This window comes from Clarias gariepinus, chromosome 9, assembly GCF_024256425.1.
Source record: "Clarias gariepinus isolate MV-2021 ecotype Netherlands chromosome 9, CGAR_prim_01v2, whole genome shotgun sequence".
In the NCBI taxonomy this organism is placed as follows: Eukaryota; Metazoa; Chordata; class Actinopteri; order Siluriformes; family Clariidae; genus Clarias; species Clarias gariepinus.
The window spans coordinates 10,188,307-10,211,572 of NC_071108.1; the positions used below are offsets into that span (position 1 = coordinate 10,188,307).

At 37.6% G+C, this 23,266-nt stretch overlaps 2 protein-coding genes across 2 annotated transcripts in view; both read right to left on the reverse strand.

Annotated features, from left to right (window-relative positions):
- sema3h (sema domain, immunoglobulin domain (Ig), short basic domain, secreted, (semaphorin) 3H) overlaps positions 1-2,363 on the reverse strand; it is a 28,949-nt gene extending 26,586 nt beyond the window's left edge. Inside the window, exons 1-2 of the mRNA XM_053504279.1 lie at positions 2,152-2,363; positions 1,916-2,042 (exon numbers count right to left, since the gene is read on the reverse strand). Coding sequence (XP_053360254.1) covers positions 1,916-2,015 — 100 coding nt within the window. The 5' untranslated portion in view covers positions 2,016-2,042; positions 2,152-2,363. The remainder of the gene's footprint in view (positions 1-1,915; positions 2,043-2,151) is intronic.
- Positions 2,364-8,870: 6,507 nt separating this feature from the next.
- rhoab (ras homolog gene family, member Ab) lies at positions 8,871-16,489 on the reverse strand. The gene is made up of 5 exons (XM_053504280.1): positions 16,342-16,489; positions 12,648-12,805; positions 10,518-10,638; positions 9,978-10,108; positions 8,871-9,634 (listed from the first exon to the last, which is right to left on the reverse strand). Exons 2-5 carry the CDS (start codon positions 12,801-12,803, stop codon positions 9,461-9,463), a joined length of 582 nt encoding a protein of 193 aa, XP_053360255.1. The 5' UTR covers positions 12,804-12,805; positions 16,342-16,489; the 3' UTR covers positions 8,871-9,460.
- Positions 16,490-23,266: the final 6,777 nt, after the last annotated feature.

Consider the following 23,266-nt stretch of genomic DNA (forward strand, 5'->3'; position numbering starts at 1 on the left):
TCCGGTTTGGAATACGAAAGATTTTTGATGGATAATCAGCAGTAATTGCATGGAGGAGTCAGAGCAGAGGTTTACACCATGTGTGGGAAAGCAAGTGATATGCACAGTGCAGGAGTGGGGAAAAAATACAAATTTAGAAAGACTTTTTATATGAAGGATATGACATGAGGAGTGTTGCTTTAATTGATAATTATTATGTTAGACATCCCTTAGGTAAAAACTGATGGCTAAAAAATCCACCACACCGATAGTCTGCACTTAATCATGAACAGTCAATCAGTGATAAAGCTATGGACTCTGTTTCCGTGAGAGCGTATCATGGTTACGAGATCATACCTGTTTCACTGCTGATGGACATCTACTTTAGTATTGCTCTCTTTTTTTTTTTTTCCACTGTTATTGTGTTTATCCTGTACAAGGTCGTGGGGGGCCTGGAGCCTATCCCAGAAGACTTTGGACACAAGGCAGGGTACACCCTGGACAGGGTGCCAATCCATTACAGGGCACACATAATCTACAGGCAATTTGGGAATGCCAATTAGCCTAATCTGCTTGTCTTTGCACAGTGTGGGAATTAACCGGATAAACCAAACGATACCCACCAAGCACATGCAAACTCAACACACACACACACACACGGCAGGAATCAAACCCTCATCCACAGAGGTGCGAGGCCACAGTGCTAACCACAACACCACCATACCACCAGAATTAAGACGTTATCTGTTAAAACGTGTTTTTGAATCCTTGAATCTGATTGGTTGGAAAGTGTTGATGCATTTCCCATAACATCAGCTTGTTCTTACGTGCTTGTTCATACATGATCATTTTTATAGTAACAGCATGGACAGAAACTTGTAAAGCTGTTTGAGTAATCACATTGATTAAAAACAGGAGTAATTGAGTAAGGAGAGAAGAAGATGGAACAGATGAGTAAGATAGGATAGGATCGGATGAGTAAGAGGAACGCTATGATAACATAAGGGATAACAGAAACTAACTAGTTCTGAGGACCTTCCATGCTATTACACAGATCTAGAAACAGATTAAAGGTATGATGTGTCATTCTTCAGTAAACACAAATGGCATAAACGGTATGGTTTTATTAAAAAACAGCGCACATAATGTCTTTTCCTAGACAGTGAATCAAGTCAACACATCTCTGTGTCTTCACTTGTCCAGCTGCGCTATTCATGAATACAAGGTGCCTTTGAGAAGATGGTGCTGCGGAGAATCCCGTGCGAGTATCTGCTCTGCCCGAATCACATGAGACTCAGTTTACACTGTTGCACAATGTACGTATGTTGATAGTAATTACAATTGTTTGTTGATACAAGCTTCAAATTCAAAAACAGTATTTTAGATTTCAAACATGAATTAGAATTGGAAATAGTATCAGAGGTAGTGCTCGTTGCTGCTGCGGGGACAGAGACAACTGCATGGGGTACGAAAATCCTTTATAACAGCCACGAGTTCCCTTGTGATTAGTCATGACACAACCATCCGTCCAAACGCTGTCAGCATGAATGAGTGTTCTGAGCATGTGTGACTGTGTATGTGTGTGTATGTGTGTGTGGCATAACGCAAACCACAAGGTGCCATTTATCAATTAGGAAATCAGGCCAAAAATGCCCTGGATAATAATCTAGAGCCCCACATACACACGTGCACACACTCACTCACTTGCTTGCTCACTCATACATACACAGACCATGGACACCCATAACCATATGGAACAAGTAATTAAGACCTTAAGGTTAAAAGTTGCACTAATTATAAATAAAATTTCTCACTGTTAAACTCACATTAATGCACACATACGCACACACACTTATTAACAGTAAAGAAGAACTGTGCAAGGAGAGAGAGAGAGAGAGAGAGAGAGAGAGAGAGAGTTCAAGCTGTGTGTTCTTACCTGCGTGTGTGAACTGCAGTCTGGGCTGAGCTGGTTTCCATGCTCCCGTTAAAGAAATTGCCATCAGCGACACAAAGGTGATAGATAATATCCTTTTCATGGCTGTGCACTTTACACTCTAAATACCCTGAACACAAACAAACAGCATACAGCTAATGCAGGGGGCATCACACACCTCCCTCTGTGTCGGTGTGTGTGTGTGTGTTTCTCCACGAGATAGAGAAATATAATCCAACCTGATTAAATATCTCTCTGCTATTTCTTCTTGTCTCTCATTTAACAGTATCAGCAGCTCCTAGATAAGTCTCTCTCTCTCTCTCTCTCTCTTCCTCTCTCTCTCTCTCTTTCTTTCTCTTTCACCCACACTTGGTCTATATATCTAGTGGTGTTGGTTAATTCTCTATTTGCAGTTGATGTTTCCTCCTCTCTCTCTCTCTTTCCTCTTTCAGCCGTTCCTCTCTCCTTACATCCAAATACTCTTCTGTAAAGAAGGAGGGACCTATTCCACGCCTCTCTCCCGCCTCAGCGTGTTTTCAGAAAGAGGGAGATGACAGTTGGTGTGCCTTTCATCTCATTCCACATCTCTCTTTCTCTCAGTCTGCCTGTGCTCCTGACTCCTCTCTGACTGATTACGTCTCTGGACACTCTGCTCATTTCCCTTGTATTCTTATCGGAATTTCATAAGCACTTACGAACTAAGCACACAAAATCACTCCCTGGTACGAACACAAAACTCCAGTGAGCCCATCTGCACTTACAATGAGAGCGTTTAATACCCAAACAGGTTCTGAAAGAGAGATTAGTCATGAGAAGTGAGCCACATGGCAGCGGGTGGTGCGGCTCCTCAGAGGCGACAGGAAAAGAGATTTAAAGCGGAGGTCCAGCTGCAGATTAAACTTAATCTCCCACTAAAATGTCTCATCAATAGGAACTCACCCCTGAAAATCTGCGTTGTGCTGAGATTAATCTTCACCTTTGGACAGGTTTAGTGTTCAAAGAGACAGACCACGGAACAATCCTAGTGACTTTTAAAGTCGGAAGAAATATATGTATTTTTTTTAAGGAATCAGAAACAATCTAAGAGGGTGAAAATTTGAGAAAAATCTGAAAGACTTTCTGAGGGTGAGGTCTTCAGAGGAATCATAGAGGCAGTCTAAAGGGGAAACACTTTCAGAGAAATTGGATAGACAGTATGAGGATGGGACAATTTCAGAGCAATCATTGAGACATCTTTTAAAGAATATTGGAGAGGAACAACTAAGACTATTAAGAGAAACACCTTTCAGAGAAACTGAAACTAAAGAAGAAAGAGAGAGAGGGAGAGAGGGAGGGATAGGGACAGAAGGAGAGAGTGAGAGAAACGTCTCAGATGTCAAAAAAGTCTTATAGAGGAAATAAATAATCATGTTTAGAGAGATAGACATCTCTAGCAGGACTCTTTAAAATACAATTTGGAAAATAGATGATGCAGACACATTTGTAAATGGACGTTCTTTGGGAGTAAGCAGAAAGACAGGCAAGAGAAAGACATCGCTTGAGGTAAACCACTCACTCACACATTCACTCACTCATCGTCTTAACTGCTTTATCCTTTCGGGCCGATATAGGGGGGCTATCCCAGGAGATGTATGGCATGGGGCAGGGTACACCTTGTACAGGCCGTTAATCCATCGCAGGCCACACACACACACATACAGACACTCTTTAGCACACTGTGGGTACCATCCAAATGCCCATTTGATACAATGTCCTGCATGTCTTTGGACTTGTGGGGGGAAACCGGAGCACCCAGAGGGAAACCACCCAACTCGGGGAGTACAGGCAAACCCCATGCACACAGACCCTGAAGCAGGAACAAACCCAGACCCTGGAGGTGCAAGGCGACAGTGCTAACCACTAAGCCACTGTGCCACCTGAGGTAAATCAGAGAAACTTAATTCACTAGAATCTAAAGAAAAACTAAAAAAGAAATTTAAAAATTCTTTTAAAATAAGGGGCAATCTATAATGGGGACACATTTAATCTGAATTAGAGTGAGACAGTTTGTGAGAAAGACAATACTATTAAGGACTAAATTTGACGCTTGACAATGTCGCCCTCTAGGGACAGCCCTGGGACACTGCATGTACAAACACTCAGAGCAGTTTATTAGGAATACCAGTACACGTACTCATTCGTGCAATGTTGTAATTAGCCAATCTTGTGGCAGAAGTGTAATGCACAATACCACCATTTCTTCACATCGACCATTTAAATAGGGGGTGGGGAGAGATTTCAGGGATTTGTCTGGAATGATTTTTGGCTGTGCAACAACAGCCTTTAGAGTTAACTCAGGATGGTGCAGTAAAAAAAACATAATTCTGTCACATGCACTTATGTAAAATATAACGCTCAAGGAAGCTAACTGGATAAAAGGGAAACCAGCTAAGACTTATTGGTTGCCAGAATAATCTAGAAACTGTTGTTTTTGCTTAAACATGGTTCTGACAATTTTCATAACCTTTCAATTTCTCATAACCTTTAAATAATTAAAAACCTATTTGGAAACTTGCAATAACCCAAGCAGAACTTTCCTCTAATGTTAAGGCCACATCTCTAAATCATCCCTATACTATACTGTTACTATACCGATACAGACCTGGTGTAGCATAAAGTTCTCTTTACATGCAGTGAAGTATAAAAAGCTATGGGGAAAAAGACACCTGATTAAGCGCAAACATTGTGATATAGAAAATCAAATATATGTTTTTTTTTTAAACAATTTTTTAATAGAAAAAATAGGATTAATGGATCTACAGTATAATATTTTAGCATAAAAATATTTGCCATGGTAACTATTAAACCAATGTTTCTTTACCACTGGATGGCAGAGACACAATGCAAAGGAATTTTTTTTTTTAAACTTCAGTGACATTGAACGTTAAAAAAATATTACCAGGGTCCATGTTATCTCTTATTTCCCCTGAAAAATACCCAAACTGTTTTTGTCCACTAAAAACTAAGGTTATAGTAGTCTATAATGAAAACAACAAAGAAAATGTGCATATAAATATAATATTATACATGTACTGTATATATAATATTGTGTACATGTGGATAGATCCACTATTAACTTACTTAATGTTTGCTACTAACTAGTTACCTCTTATTTTAAAAATAATAATAGACAGGATCAGTTTTCATATAAACATATAAAATGTTATAGATTTAAAGTTCATTCCAGCACCACAGGAACAAGCCACGACCATTTTCAGAACCATTAGTCTTATTTGTCTTTGTCAAAGTAATGTCATAGTCCTGACCTCAACCTTACTGAACACTTTTGGGATGACAGAATGCTGACTCAGCTCTTTACTATCATCATTATTGCCTGAGCTCCCTAACGCGCAAATGAGACCAAATTTCTTCAGGTACAAATTCAAAATCTAAAGGAAAGCAAAGAAGGTACTGTATTTGCACACATGAGAGTCACGGTACTGAGAATATCCCTATTGAAGGGTAATCTTACTGCTTTAGCCTGACAAGACATCTTGGACAATGCTTTGCAACTGTTTGGAGAAGGCTCTTTCCTATTCCAACATTACTGTGCCATAGTGCACAAAGCAAGGACTATAAAGACATGGTTTGATGAGTTCTGTGTGAAAGAAGCTGACCGGCCCCACACAGAGCCCTAACCTCAACCCCATCGAGCACCTTCGGGATGAACCGGAATGGAGATTGCAAGCCAGACCGTCTCATCCAACATCAGCACCTGACCTCACAAATTCTTTACAGAATGAATAGGCATGAATTCCTAAAGAAACATTTCGAAATCTTGCGTACTGCCTTCCAAGAAGAGTGGAATCTGTTATAGATGCAAAAGGTGGGCCAACTCCATATAAAAGTACATGTATTTAGACACAACGTAATTGCAAGTTTGACCAAATACTTTCGTCCCTATAGAGTAGCGTATGATACTGTAGTGTTAAATTTCACCACCAGGTGTCGCTTTAGGACAAAGGAATCAGAAACACGTCGGTTACGAAACTTGTCACAAGATCATGAGGACTATCTGGAGCCGTTATACAGCTCGTGCTTAGGACGCATCCTTTTTGTACTTTTCAACTGATTAATGGTGAACTGATGGAAGATTAACGGTGCAGTGACCTGGGGAGAGATTTGACAGGGACACACACAGCACAAACTGGCTTCTGTCTGAGAAACGGGGCCACGCCAAAAGCTAGTTTCCGCTGGCACGCGAGGAAAATCCGTGACGTTAACGTGAGTGAGCCGTGCGCGCGCCCGCCACCGGCCCCCACGCCCTCTACCAGCTGTCCGCTCATCCCTCTCGCGCTCATAAACACGTGTTCTCTTCTCTGATTGGCCGCGACGGAAACCCATGAGCTCATTGGTTAAAAATAGTTCCACTCGCTGGTGACTAAAAATAGCCGCGTATAAAAGGCTGAGAGTTTCGCAGAGGCGCGCCGCAGTCCGCTGTTGGAGCGGTTTGAGGTTACAGAGACAGAGAGAAAGGGCGTCGGTCTTAGTCCTCACTGGTTTGCTCAGGAAAGACGCTGTGTGTAAACGCGAGCAGCTTTTTAACGCCGCTTGCGCAGGCGGCAGCGTGACGACTTCCTTCCTCAAGTGTTTTTTTGTTCCCCTTTATTTGTCACTACTAAAAGACCCGGTTCTGCCTGACTACAACTACTTCAAGCCCTCACATTCACAATAAAGTCATACTCGCGTTAATACTTAAGGATAAGGACAGTGTGAAATATGAATTATAAGCCTTGTTAAGACACAGGCAGAAGGTTTCAGTGGGTTTAGGCGTGGTCCACCGCTCAGTGTTTGCTGTTAGCTCATACATCTTAGTCAAGGTGTTTGCAAGTTACCAGTCTCTTATCCTTTTGTCACATCGAGGTTTAAGATTACTCAGATCATTGGTCGTTGTTCATCCAAAGCTCGTCCCACGAACTGCATTTGTGAGTCACTCATCGTCTATACAGTTTAATCCTGTATACAGGGTCAGGGGGCGGCCTGGAGTCGCCCTGGACTGAGTGCCAATCCATGGCGGGGCACACACACTCATTTATATACTATGGGCAATTTGGGAACCCCAATAAGCATGTCATTAGACTGTGGGAGATAACCTTGAGCACTGGAGGAAACCCACCAAATACAACTCCATGTGCACAGAGGCAGGAATCGAACCCGGAGGTGCTAACCACTCACTCATATACCACTTATCCTGTATTTAGATTCGCAGGGGGGCCTGGAGGTTATTTCAGGAGAATTAGGGCATGAGGTGGGGTACACCCTGGACAGTGTTAATCCATACAGGGCACACACATTTTTGAGAAATTTGAGAACACTAATTAACCTAAACTACATGTCTTTGGACCAAGCACGGTGAGAACATGCTAACTCCATGCCCACAGAGGTGAGAATTGAACTCGGCTGGGGCGGACCTTGGAGATGCAAGGCGACAGTGCTAACCACTACACCACTGTGCCACCCCAGTGCTTACCAACTAAATTAAAGTTTGATTCCTGCTTGTGTTCCGTGTGCATGTCGTGTGCTGATGGCATGTTCTTCCCGTGCTTGATGGGTTTCCTTCAGTTACTCCGGTTTCTCCCCACAGTCCAAAGACATGCAGATTAGGCTGATTGGTGTTCCCAAATTGCCTGTAGTGTACATTCTGTCCAGGTTCCTTTCTAAATCCATGTCTTTTCTGATTTTTATTACTTCCTACATCGTAAAACAATGCTAAAGGCATCCAAAATATGCAGTACTCTTCTTTGAACAGTTGATACTAAGATGTGTCTGCTTCTTATGCTCTGTAAGGCCTTTATAACAGCTCTAAACTAAGGTGCTGTTAATTAGCATAGTTTTTTTGGAATGGTCTTTATGAGAGCCAGTTTCATCATGGTGCTTGATGAGTTTTCACTGAGCAATACTGTTCTTGAAGGAACTGCTCCAGAACAGCTGACAAATGAATGTTGTAGTTACTTACTTATTTAATTCCATGTTATTTCATAGTTGTATTTCATACTAGCACTATTGTTATAGAATGTAGAAAATATTCAAACCTCTGTCCAAACATTTGACTGGTACTGTACCTGCATCTGCTCTGCAATTCAGCCAAGTGTTGCTCAAAATATCCTGATCCACATCATGTACACATCTTAACAGATCAATTACTAGAATACTTCCATGTTACCAAATACACCTTTGCTCTGATTGACTGACTTTTGTGTTGTGCCATTGGTACCAGGATTGTGGGCATAATATTTTATCTGTATAAGCAAAGACTACAAACTATTCCATACATGTTAAAGTGTTATCTATAAGCATTCTGACCAAAGGATTGCTGTTAACTGAGTTGTTTATAACCCTCAGGGGTACAGCTGGGTATATCAAGGTTACATACACCATGTCACTGCACTGATATTCTAAGAATAATACATGACCCAGAAAAAAAAAGAAAAAAAAAAAGTGGTGTACAGACTAGACCAAATTATTGTGTAATTATTAGTGTATTATTGTATGCTTGGCTCAAATTATCAAAAAAGAAAGAACATGGAGGTATTCAGAGTACGTAACTTTATAAGTTGTCAACATTAATGCAGAGATGTGCATTAATGCACAGATGCTGATTTTCTGTGTGGCCCATTCAAATTGGTAAAATCCCAAGGGGCTGCTGGAGAATTCAAAAGCACCTAGAGGACCACACCTTTAAAATGGAGAGACGAAAAAAAAAACTGTTCTTTTTTCCTGGATAATGCAATTAAGGTCATATTATATCATTATTAATAGAATTGTTCACAAAAACATGTGTATGTGTAGGCATTAAATGGCATTCCATAGTTCCAAGTTCAAGATCTATTAAGTTTTAGTACCAGCTCCACACTACATGTGCATGACTCAGCACCAAACACAACCTGTAGTATAAAAGTCAAATAAAGCAAATTCGGACTCATGTTCTTCCTTATAAAGTATTTTATTACATAAGATAACCAAGTCTAGTTTACAAATGGATTTCCAGTCATGACTGTGTGCATCCACACACGTGTTACATATGTACATGTATACATATCTAACCCCCACCCCACGTCTTTTTTTTTGCTTCCAAAGAAAGTTGACGTTTAAATTCTTAAGCTCAAACTAACCATAAAAATGACTCACGCACATTACAAAATCATTCACTTTTCAGCCCTGTTTTATGAGGAGAATTAAAAAGAAATCCCAGCAATTGTGGTGAGCACTTGATTGGCAGGCTTTTGAGTCACATGACAGCAGGTGGGTGTCTTTGATAATATCACAAAACTCAGGTAAAACATCAAAAAACAAACAAAACAGGCAAAAGTCCAAGTCCTTTGCAACTTCTTAAATACTGATAAAACACTTCCATGACTAATCAAAAAAATTCAAAAATAAAATTAACAAAACAAAACTATTTTCTGAGCAGTTATTCTTTCTTCCAAAATGTTTGGCGAGTTTGAGGAATGAGTGTGCATCTCCACACATTTTGCACCCCATTTGGGGTTAGAGTTCAGTGCTGGATGTTCAAAGGAGAAGGCATTTGCTGTTCTTTTTGCCCCTGCGTGCCTGCAGCGCTGCCCTGGTAGCCATCTCAAACACCTCCCGCACACCATCCTTCGTCTTTGCAGAGCATTCCATGTATCCAAAGGCTCCGATCCGGTTAGCCATGTCCCGTCCCTCCTCAGCTTTGACTGGCTCCTGTTTGAGAGGAAGTGTGTCAGTGACATCTTACTGACGCGAATCAGGTATTCAGCACTTTTTCATGGAAATATAAGGCTAATTTTGGACAATTCCACCCTCTGCTGTTTCTTGACTGGGTATAAACATTTCAATGACAGAAAAACAGTTACTTTCCTTTCTCCAAGGCAGACTTTAGTAAGAAGATTTACAAAATACTAATCATTACACCCCTGCATCAATATATAGTTTTTAGTAAAGACCCATGCTTTTTTACACATCTGAAATGCCATTTGAATCAGGATTGTTTTGTGGAGTTTGCATTAGTAGTAGTAAGTGTAACCATCCAACAATAGAAATTTACCTGTTTCATCTTGGCCAGCTCTCTGCGTGTGTGCTCATCATTTCGTAAATCCTTTTTGTTGCCCACAAGGATGATGGGTACATTTGGGCAGAAGTGTTTGACCTCAGGTGTCCATTTTTCTGGAATGTTTTCTGTACAGACAGAGGTCATAGGTCAGACACAGACCTTTACAACCCTTCATGCTAAAATGTTTTAAGGTTGCTGGGTGTAACTCTGAACACAATAAATAAAACTTTTATTTAAATCTGTGAGGTTAAACAGTTCCCTTAAGCAACGAAACTTGCAAAACAAATCTCTGACTTCAACATTAAAACATTAATAAATAAGCAAGCTAAGCAGTCTTCCTATAAAGGATAGCTTCTTAGGTGGAAAAATTCTTACTGCTGTAACAACAAAAACATTCTCTTACTGGACCCAGTTATCTAGATTAACTATTATCCTTTTGTCCTAGACTGTTCATAATAAATAAGTTGTGCGTTAAAGCAAGCATTAAAGCGAATCTCTAACACCACTGTTAGGAGAGAAACTGAAGACAATTACCTAAACTGTCTGGACTGTCAATAGAGAAGCACATGAGAATGACATCAGTGTCTGGATAGGAAAGTGGGCGGAGCCTGTCATAGTCCTCCTGCCCTGCGGTATCCCAAAGAGCAAGCTCCACCTGAAATACAAAAAAGAAATTACGTAAAACTATTGGCACATTCCTTGAATCAAAATAAAATAAAATAATAATAATCAAAACCCAAATAGAAGGATTACTTAATTAGCGCTGAACAGCTGCATTTTTTATACTTATACACCAATATACTGGGTTATCAATCTTAAACATTAACTCAGTTTTATTTGTATAGCGCTTTAAACAATGGTCAATGTCACAAAGCAGCTTTACAGAAGCAAAAGAAAATTATGGAAATGTGTATGAAATGTGAGAAAATGTGTATGAATCAAAATGGTTCTTGAATCAACATTGAGATCAAATTTATGTTGACAGCGTTTATGTGCGTTGGGACATTTTTACTTGATTTGGTTAGCTTTAACAGTCTATCACATAGAAGACAAATGAACAGCCAGTCTCTCTGCAGTTTCTCTGCCACAAAACCCCTTTTGTGCAACATGCTTGTGTGAATGGTTAGGTTGTAATGTATTACATGTTCACTTAAACAAATGAGAAGAGTAACATGAAAATAGCAGAAGATGCTCAAAACCTAAAATAAGATAACTGAATTTCATCTTTTTTGTTTAATTTATATTACTTTAAATTACAAAGTGAGCTAGCTTGTGTTGTTTTGTTAAGACAAATAAATCACTTTTGTACAAGTTTTACACAATTTACTCTGCAGTTTACCTAACGAATACTGTCTCTTCAGGATTTAGTTCTCAGTTTCTAAACTTTATGGCCAAATGTCTGTGGACACCTAAGCACAATACCCATAGGTGCTTAGGACATCTCATGCAATGCTGAAACAGGTTTAGTTCTCATATCAGGCATTATCCTATACCAGGGATGATCAACATCATCTTTAAGCTGATGTTCAAATGTTAGATCTTAAGTTTCAGATATGGATCTCTATATATGCAGTCATTGCAAGTCTTAAAACCTTTCATAGCATTTCAATAGTATTTGTCGATTTTCAGTAACTACATTAAGTGCGTGTATAGTCTGATCTTTCTGAGTCAGATGTTTTCCTGCATTTGTATGGAACACAAACAGCAAATTTTAATCAATTTTAGTGAATCTTTATTTGTATGCAGCTGGGCTGTAAATTAATGTAAAAGAAATCTGGTTGCTCAACTACATCAGCCGCTCAGTTCAGGTATTTTACATGCTCTAACCACAGACCGCTTTTGGAACATATAAGACAAACTGTTTTAAAGCTTCCTGCAGGAAAAACAAACATTTTGATCTTTCCTTTCATCTTTGCAGGTTCAGTTTTAATAGTCTACTTTCATTTTTTTGGAGTAAGCCATGCTCTGTCGCACTTTTCAGTTCTGTTTCTTCCACACACTTTGCCTATATGTGGTAAACTATCACGTTGATTGGCTTTGTTGAGGGAACAAGTACCAGATTTCTGGTATATTTATTATTCTCAATTATCAGGAAAGCATCAGGGCCCAGACAGTGTGTATGGGTGTCAGGTGTCTATGATCTTTTAGCCAAATAGTGTAATGAAATATTAGAACATTTGTTACATCACTCATTCAAGATATTAGTGACTTGCTGCAAAGGGAAATAAGAACATAATTTGAAACATGGTTATTAAACCACGGAAGCACACGAACATGATTTCATATTAAAAAAAAAAAAAAAAAAGTGTTCCAGAAAACAGTTCTGGTTAATTAAACTAGGTTTGTGGGTCAGAACACCGGCATCTATTTCCATACCTTCTACATGCTCAATTCACTATGAACCTTGACTCATTTCAAGAATTATTACACATCCATTATAAATTAGTCTTATGCTGACCTCATTAATTGAAAAAATTATCAACACTGATTAATTCTTCCTGTGAGTGCATACAGTAGACCACACATGTTCCTAACATGTGGAAAGGTGCAATAAAGAGGTCTTTGCCCATATTCAGGGGTAGTGTGTGCTTATTTAGAGTGGATTTTGTGGCAGGAACTCAGTTTAAGTAAAGCTAAATGTCCATGGGTGTGTTTGCTTTTTACCTGTTTGCTATCCACTTCAATGTCTGCTACATAGTTCTCGAACACGGTGGGGACGTAGACCTCTGGAAACTGATCTTTACTGAAGACGATCAGTAAACAGGTTTTACCACATGCTCCATCACCAACGATCACCAGCTTCTTACGAATTGCTGCCATGCCTACAACACAGAAATAGGTTACATGCACATGCTGTAGCGTTATCTTACTGCTGATAGTCACTATAGTTACACACAAGACAACAAAATACAAACCCAGGTCTGTTTCATCCAACGTGATGGGTGAATATCAGAAACCCACCTATGCAATAATGACCTTTACCATGGTGAACATATACTTATCTTACAAAGCCTAACTCTTTATGCAGCAGGTGGGTAACCAATTACATTAATATTACTTTATTTAAACTGATTGTTTATTTACATCTATGTTTATTTTTGTGTCATTTATTGTGGACAGCAAAAAAAAAATTTTACTGTATAAGGGAGACATTTCTTTAATGTACATATGACAAACTTAAAACCTATAATGAACACATTTTATTAACTTTTTTCATTCATTTCAACTGATTTATGAGGTTTAAATTGGACAACTTTAGCTCATAAATACAACCTAACTTTTTATGGAAGCATATCTTATTAGGTCAACTATCAACCATGAGTAACTTAAATGGAAAACATTGAAGATGATGCAAAGAATTTTAAACAGTAATATTTGAGGAACATGAAAGTAGTTCGTAATATGGGACTTTTCCTTGACTACACCTCATTTCAATACAACGTATGAATAATAGACACAAAAACAAATATCTTTCTGTACTTTAAAGTGCAAATGCCATTCAAATTTTCCATTTTGAAAGACAAGATCGTACATACACAGCTTCTTATTATGGGCAAAACCAAGACTTATAAAAAGCACTCCACACAGGCTTCCAAGCCCTTCAGCTCTGTATGACAGAATGCAATGGTGTTAAAAGGTGGCTCTTCAAATCTGAAGCCACTTTATTCTACTGAGATTGGCTGCTAGAGATATGCAAATTAAAGAGAAGTGGAAATCAGCAGGATCCTCAGAATCATTTCTCACATCCTCTTCACACTAAGCATTGACTGAAGCTAATGCATTAGATGAAGTTCATTTTTCACAGATGGACAGAAGTGTTAATTTTAAAGAAAACGGCCACTTAATAGTGAAACTTTTATTACACAAGTGAAAATTTGTACTACACTGTTTCTTTTTCTTAATGAATAAATGGTTTACCAATGGATGGATGTCTCTAGAAATTAAATGACCAAGCATTTTAAATGATTTTACCTATGTGGTTGGCTGAAGACATATTTCAAATTAAAAAAAAGTAATCAGCATTCATAGACAATGTATTTTAACAAACTACATATCCAATTTGAGCCCGGCCATTAGTGTCTATTGTTGGGAGAAAATTTACACAAGCACTTGGATTTAATAGGCCTGAGAAAAGTCCAAAGCCTCAAATTATGCTTTCAATAAAAATAAAAAATCTGTTGGATGATGGGATCCTGTGTAATCATCCTGCTTACATCACCCTCTGTGCTGAACAGATTTATTTAATCCGACAATAAAATGTTCACTTTCGCACCTCATCTTCTGCCTCAGGATTCTCACACTGTTCTGAAGGCTTATGCAAGCTGTTGCCTTTCTGAAGATTTTCAATGTTACATGTAAACAAAACCCTAACCTAAAAAAAAAAACAAAAAAAACCCAGAAGACATACAGGCATGTTGTCCCAGATGACTCTATACCCCTATATGTTTTAATACAAAATTAACTATTAGATGAACCATTTTGTATTAAAACATACTTATCTGAACCACTTAAATTTCAGACTACTTGTATATTACCTGAAATAAATTAGCACTTTTTAAAAAAATTAAATACTTGCACTGGTCCGTAAAGCAATTTCAATTTTATGCTATTTTTGTGTGATTAACTGCGCGGCACCATTTCCTTCTTTTCAGACTGGAATAGACTCATCTTTAAGAAGTGAAACAAAAAATTCTGATTCCCAAGAAGACCATCTTGTTGGTTAATAAGAGACAAACACCTCAGAATCTTAAAACAGCCCTATGAAACTGTTACCAGAATTATAGTTCAATTTAAAGAAAAGAGTAAAACATCACTGGGGTCATGACCGGAGCCTTCTGAAAGACTTTTGTGCTGTTTAAATATCTATTGAGGACGACTCTCGTTCCATGCCCCGGCGAGCTGCTGCCCTTTAAAGCAGCTACAGCACAGTCAACAAAGTATTAATAATGCATGAACGGCTAAACCTTGCTTTGCAAAAATAAATTTCAATGCAGGCACTTGAAATAAAAACAAAAAGCAGCATACTGTGTACACTAATATACTGTTAAGAATAAATATGATCTAAAGAGTCTGATGTCAGCTGAGAGAGACTGAGCAGGTTTGTTCACTGAGGACCAGAAACACTCAGATTCAGCTCAGTGTGGAGTACTTCAACAAGACCGGGTCTGTTTAATGGTTTGAAGAATGAACAGAGTACATGTTGTGTCTCTATTTGACATTGGGAAGTCGGAAAAATAAATCGACGTTGAGGCGTTTAAAGCACACTGGGTGGGTCTGAGAAACCCCTCCGGCTGTAAGATGGCGTCAGGGCGCAACAGATGGCTGTCCTGTGTGTTACCGCTAACCGAACGAACACACACACCTTTTCTTATCCGGGCTTTAGTAGTGAGTAACGGGTTGAAACCTTGTGCTGTACTTAATGCTTAGTTTAACAAGCTCGATGGTGTACAAATGATTAGCGGTTATACACAAATGTCAGTAAGGCGGTGTCTCTGGTGATCTGATGCAGTACAACATTAACCTGCATTTCAACTCAAACCGACACAGTGGCGTGATTGTACGAGTCACACACAGAAGTCGAATGCTTTTTGTTCTGCACAACTAAAAACTAATAAACGTGTTTATCTTCGCGTTCATGCGTAGCAAAGAAATTAGCCGACATTCAGCGATCTAACCAATCCTTGTTACATTACACGTCTAGATACAAGTTTTAGTGTCCCTTTACGGTAAAAAGAGAAACACCTCCCAGAATGACGCGACAAGAAGTAATTTAACTTCCTGGACTAAATAAATTAAATCAAACCAGACTCGGACATTTTATCAGTCCGGATTAACGAACGTTATTACTCGTAGCTAACTCGCTTTTTTACAACAGTTTATCTTTTGGATAATTGGGTCCAATTTACATACACACATAGGTCTAAACTAATGGTGTTAAAAATAACGTACAGTCTTCACAAACAGAGGTAACAATAGCGAGGCGCAAACGCTACTGCTGCATCCAGCTACATTCACAATGAACGAACTTTAGCTAAAATGCTAGCAAACCCTAAAGACAACACTGAACCCCTTTTTAAACATTTCACATACATGTTTTAACAACTATTAAGAAAAATATTTCAATGATAACTCATATCATGTAAACCAAAAGCCTAACTAGTAAGCGAGTTCTATTTATTTGACCGAAATATAACCGTTAGCTAGTCAGCTAAAACAGGCTAACGCTCCTGCGGTCTGGCTCACTAAAATAAGTCTTGTTTCTGCTCTCAAATAAGAAGTTTTAAACCATCACCGAATCAGAAAACAAAAAAGGAAACTTTACAGTAAACAGATATTGTTAAAAACAAACAATTCTTACTTGAAGGTTAAGTTTCTGTTCGTCGTTTCCCAGCAGTCTTGCGCCAGCCTCTTCTCCTACCAGATACAATGAATTAATCTCGAGAACGCGCACAGGGCGGGCGCTCATAGAAGGAGCAAAGGGACGCGTGCACGTGCGAGGGCCACGCCTGCGCGTGCACGCGGACTAATTACCTCATTTAACCCTTTTTATTCCTCTTTACAGAACGTCATCGGAACTTTACATAAACACAAATACTATTTTATTTGCATTTTCGTAGCCATTAATGACTGCATATTATTCATGTGATGTATTTATATCAGCTACCAGGTGGGTCTGAGTAATGAAAAAGTTGTCTGAATATAGAGACATTAGTGTGTAGAATTGTTTTTTAAATCAACAATATTAACAAATTTATCTTTAAAAATTTCAAAACCTGTAGAAAATAAGATTTCACCCCAAAGCAAAAACACTGTATCTAACAGACCAACAACGGCTTCGTATTAAGCTCTTCCCACCATTAGCCATGTTAATGGTGACATCTAGTGGCCGAGGTGGGACATTACACTCTTAAACCACTAGCACTACAGTCATATAAACAGAAGGGCAGAGTTTATCCTTACTTTTAAAAATTTCACAGAATTTCTCACTTACTCTTTCACTTATCATCTATGTTGCTTTATCCTGTATACATAGTCTCAGACACCACAGCAGACTTAGGGCACAAGGTGGGTACAATCCCTGGACAATCCATCATTAGGCACACACTCTCACAACGGGCAAATTGGGAATGGCAACTAGCCTAATCAGCATGCTTTTGGACTGTGGGAGGAAACCCACCAGAAACAGAGAGAACATGCAAACTTGAAGCACACAGACCCTGAGGCAGGAATTGAACCGGAACCTGAAGATGCAAGTTGACAGTGCTTTTAAACGTATACAATAATATTTCACTATTTTATTTGACCCATACAGCCTTTTCATCTGAACAGTAAGTGTCCATTGAACACTTTATGTTAAGGTGTATGTTATATGAGACATTGTTTATAATTTGCTGTATTGTATAGAGGTTTAAATTTTAAGTGACTAGGAGTAAATACTTAAGTAATGTACTTAGTTAATACATTTTAAATATCACCATACAGTAGTAATACTTTATTAATAAAAATGAATACTCTTATTCTTAATTTCATTTAAAAAGGTTTATTTTGTACTCCTCACATTTTTACTTACAATTACTAACTAACTAACTAACTAACTAACAAACAAAAACAGTGGGGTCCAAAACAAGAGCATGAGTGTCTTGATTTTGCATTCTTTTCTAACCTAATACAATAGCTTTCACTACAAATTAAATTATTGAAAAGAACTTGAGTTAAAAACACCCCTGGTGTGTCCCCAGTTAAATGTTGTACTATAATGGAATAAGCTTAGATTTGTATAACATAATTTGCATAATGCTAACCACTACGTCACCATGCCGCCTACTAACAATCAATCAATGGAAATCACTGGTTTGCAATTTTCATCACTAACAGCTCTTTATCAGTATTAAAGAAGACAAATTATTTGCTTTCACCAAGCAAACAAACTATCAAGAGAGAGTTGTTTAAGTTACTATTGTAGAATTGGGTAAAGAACTGTCCATCACATTATTACAACTGTGTTAAACTGTGAAAATCATTGTGTCCATTAGAAAACCACTTGTTACCAAAACCACCCAAATATCACCTATCCCTCTCTGCACCAATCATATCACATATTTAGGTATTAATATTTCCCCTAGGCTGTCAGACCTAGTTAGTCTGAATTTCACCCCATTACTCAAAAAAATAAATGACGATCTTTAACGCTGGATGAACTTACCACTATCCATTATGGGCAGAATATCAGCAATTAAAATGACTATACTCCCTAAACCAAACTCCTTATTCTCCATACCAATACAAGCCACCCTCATCTGGTTTAAATCTCTGGACTTAATCATCACCAAATTCTACTGGAAAAATAAGACCCCAAGAATTAAATTGACTACAGAAACCAAAAACACTAGGAGGATTGGAAGCACCACATGTCTACCACTACTTTCTGGCTAATCAGCTTCAATATATATATATATATATACTCATGTATCATATATAAATGGATTCACCCAAACACATCAGATTACACATGACTAAATATTGAGCAAACAATCTGTAAAGACACTGGCACTACAGATTTACTGTTTTTGAGTCAGACAATCAAAAAACACTCCTGTTTTAAATCACCAACAATAGCAACAGCTCTGACAGACTGGAGGAAATTTTACCAGTTTACAAATAATCCACTTGTATCATCTTCATTCACCCTCATTTGGAATAACCCAGATTTTACAATTAATAAAAAGCAACTTAACATGCGCACATGGGCTGAGAAGGGCATCACACAACTTCAACACATCTTTCATAGTAATAATATGGCTTACTTTTCATACTTGGTCCAGAGATACGGCATCAGGAGTAATAGTTTCCTGGAATATCTACAACTCAAATCATCTATCCAATCAAAAATCTATATTTGGACTGTTAATCTTGACCTTTCACCATCAACTTTGGAATTAATTAATATATCATCCTCAAAAAAGCTTCTCTCCAAAATATATAAAATAATAATAAAATCAGACAACACAATAAGTTTACCAAATACGAAATGGGAATCAGACCTATCTATCACTCCTGATGCCAATTTCTGGACACAGATCTGCAAAAATATCTATTTCATGACAAAAAATCCAAACTTGCAACTTATACAGTACAAGGTACTTCACAGATCTCACCTAACCAGACAAAAATAGTTTACAATGGGATTCACCTCAGAAACATGTTCACATTGTACTCAAAATAACCCAGACACATATATACACCCCCTTTGGTATTGTACTCCAATTAAATATTTTTGGGAAAATGTCTTTAAATCACTATCCAGCACTATGGGACATCACATCCCAATTTCTCCATCAGTCTGTTTACTAGGCGATATATCCGTAATCAGTTTAAATAACATAAACAGCCAGTTAGTCCTAGGGGCATTAGCTATCGCCAAGAAAACTATCCTTATAAACTGGAAATCTAGAAATTCTATACATATTACATCCAGGAAAAATCTATTAATTGATTATATTTCAATAGAAAATCTATCTAGTTCATTTTACAGTAATACAGAAGAATTACTCCCCTTTTTGGTCATCTCTTCTTACCCTCCTTTGGGCCCTGTTGCATTCTTCTCCAGTACTAATAATAAGACCATGGTGGCCATGAAGGGATCAGAGGCAAGCCTAAAAATTACTATAATTAATATTATCAGTAGTAGTATTATTTCTTTTTATTTTTTATTTTTATTATTTTTTAGTATTATTTAGAATTATTTTTTAGTTATAATTCAATACAATTGTTAATTTTACTTGCCTTCCTCATTGTTCTCCACCCTTTCCAAATCTTTTCAAATCTCTCTACATCCCCAACTTGTTATTATTATTATTATTATTATTATTATTATTGTTGTTGTTGTTGTAGGTATTATGGTTATTAATATTGCTATTAATATATGATATCTCCAATGGCTTAAAAAAAAAAAAAAAAAAAAAAAAAAAAAAATATATATATATATATATATATATATATATATATATATATATATTGTTTTGTTATTACTATTATTATTATATTTGTTAATAATCTGGTAGATATTATTTTAATTATGTGCTATCTCTCCCACCCCAAGATGCAATAACTGGCTCACATGCACAGACATTTGCATACACACATGATTATAATGTTCTCAGACACATAAATACATACACTGTTACATGAATGCACTTGTAATATTAGATATCAGTATACATGTTGAAATTGCTTCTTTATTTAAATATTGTCATATTCTTTACTTGTGTTTTTTTTTGTTTTGTTTTATGTGTTATATGTTCAGTATAATAATAATATTAATAATAAAAAAAAGAAAACCACTTGTTAGTGAGGATAATCAGAAAAAAAGGCCTTATATTTGCTAGGGAGTATAAAGATTGGACTTCAGGGCAATGGAAAAAGGAGTTTAGGTTGACCCTATTCCAGAACTATTGGCGAATGAGAGTAAGAAGGGAAGCACATGTAGCGATGCACAGCGCCCGCTGGGGCAGGGTTATGATCCGGAGTTGCTTTAGCTGGCGGGTCTAGGCTTAGCAATGGTATTTGGCAATAAAATGAAGTCAGCCGATGACCTTAATGTACTGAATGACCAGGGTATCACATCTACGCATTGTTTTTACGTTGGCACGGGTGTATTCCAGGATTTATGTGTATCCTCACATACACTTAATGTACCATCACCACCCTTTTTTGTAGAGACTGATTCATAAAGTTTTGTACTACAGAACCATCTGATTTCTGATTCATGCAAGCAAACTAATTTTCCAACCACAATCAGGTTTTATGCTGCTTTTAAACTGTAAATTATCTTTGTTGGTGATATTGGCACCCTGGGGTCCGTTCTTCGTACGTCGCTTGACACATCCGAGATAAACTGACACATCTAAGATGAGATCATCGTGCTAATTACGATCCGGCCAATTTGGTTCTTCGAGCAGACCTATTGTTAATGATTAGTATAGCTGGATTGAGTTGTCTAGGATTATTGTGCGTTTGTGCGTTGGTTTAAGGCGATATGCATCGACAGTAGAAACACTGATCACAAGCCCTCCGATTGGTTGACGAAATGGAAAAAGAGCAGCTCAACTTTTTTTTGTAACACGTGTTATGCTCTGAAATGCCCCCTGCCATGGCAATATTATATTAGAACATAAATTCATAGGTTAATGGTTTACAAATTACATGAGACAATAAAATAAAATAAGCAATATGAAAATAAATGTTGTATATAAAAACATTTAAATATTAATATATTTTTTAAATACAACATGTAAACTTTTATATTGTTTATTTTATAATAAAATGAGTTTCGTCCAATCATTATAAAATATTTATTTTTAATATATATAAATATTTATTTGCATATTTTTATGACAAACCCCTAAAAAATAAATGTTACAAAATAAACATTATACAAGAATTTGTATAAATGGTCTTGACGGCTGTCTCGTGTCTAGGGTTTAGTATAATAGTAATATCATATTTGATAACAATAAACCTATGAATTTATGGTCATATATAATATTTGATAGCGATTATGTGTGCGTGGGGCAGGGGGGCATATACCACCTGATCCGCACAGGTTTTATGCCTGATGCCCTTTTTACAACCTTCCCTCTTTATCCAAACTTGGGCATTAGGTGGGAATTGACCCCAGGCCTTTCGCATGGTAGGTTTTAGCAATTAACATATAAAAATTAAATTCACCACAGAATGATTTGACAACTTTGAAGTGTTCTCCAGACAACCTTTTATTGGAAACAGAGAGAGCGAGAGAAAGAAAGAAAGAAAGAAAGAAAGAAAGAGAGAGAGAAACTGAAGCGGAACTCAGGACACATGGCGTTTTGGCCACAAAGGACAAAACTTGAAACTTGCAGCTGGAAAGAAAAGGAGGGACAGATTATTTTTTGCTTCTACAGGTTGTTGCTGTTAATTAGTGAGCAAATACAACCAGACTTCAAAACTGTTTCCAAAGCCTTTACTATTCTGCCTCTGTACATCACAGGCAAATCAGTCAAGAAAAGAAACTGCTTCATAAAAACAGGCCCAACTCCCCCACTCCCACCCGTTTCAAATACATTCACTTTCATTCAAACATAATAACGTCTTTCCCACATTCAGGCTGACAGAGCAGAAAGGTCCCGATCTAAATGTTGGGTTAAAATAAAATACTGGGGGGAAAAATAATAAATTAAATCAAGCAGCTCAACATAGGGAATGATGACAATAGATACCAAGCGTTATAGTGTACATTACTGATTCAGGATCAGTTTTACACCATGTAGATTAGAAAACAGCATATTCAAATAATTTCTTAGTGTATTAAGCTTGATAAATAATGAAAAAAAGGAGGGTGGTACAGTAGAACTGGAGTATGTGGCTGTATTGCTATCATTAGTTATTACAATCCAAATTATACACACACGTACACACAGAAAATGGATGACGATCATAGAGTTGTAGCCTAGAGGTGCATCTTTTACAAACATGTGCATGGACCACAGCTGGCGTGTTCCTTTTTCCATGGATGATGAAGCGAAGAGCCTCAAGACACATAACAGCACAGACAGAGGACATAAAAAAGTATATCTTACTCATTTCTCATGTTACACCGTATTAAACATGCTTTAATCAGTTTTTTCTTGCTCTGGTCACAATCATTGCAATTATATTTAAGGCTTTTGGATGGCTGGTGGCTTCAAAATAGTCGGTTTTGGAAATTCGGCCCCTCATGTCAGTAAAATGTCAACATGTTCATTTTTAATCCTCACTTCAGAGGGGAAATCCTCGCTGCAGGGAAACAAAAAGTACAACAACAACAAAAACCCTAGGTTATCATGACTAAATGTCACATACTGAAACGTACTGCATCCTACAGGCTTGCAAACACTTTCAGGCAACTGAAAGCGCAACTCTTAACGCCTTTCCAATTATCTTTATAAGCTATTACCTTGAATTATGGCTAGTTTGAATTTGTGTGGTCATGAGCAAAAAAATTAAACACGAGAAATAAAGATGCCACTGTGATTATTAACTCAATGTAAGGAATTTATCAACAATAGAATGCGAAGCACAACTTGGTTTTATCGTTCCTTTCTTCAGACAAAGTCAAATCAGTCTAAAAGTGTCCACCTTTGGCAAACCAGCTGATGTCTATATTGAGTTTTGAAAGTCTCCGTCAGTGAGAAACAGGCACAAATAGCATCTCGACTCATTTTCCAAGCCAAAAAATAGAAAAAAAAGGGAAGAAAAGGGGGGGGGGG

Coding starts and splice junctions, on each gene's coding strand:
- rhoab (XM_053504280.1), bottom strand. CDS start 12,803: ATGGCAGCAATTCGTAAGAAGCTGGTGATCGTTGGTGATGGAGCATGT. Junction 10,109..10,517: donor TGACAGTCCAGACAGTTTAG/GTAATTGTCTTC, acceptor CTGTCTGTACAG/AAAACATTCCAGAAAAATGG. Junction 9,635..9,977: donor AGCTGGCCAAGATGAAACAG/GTAAATTTCTAT, acceptor CCTCTCAAACAG/GAGCCAGTCAAAGCTGAGGA.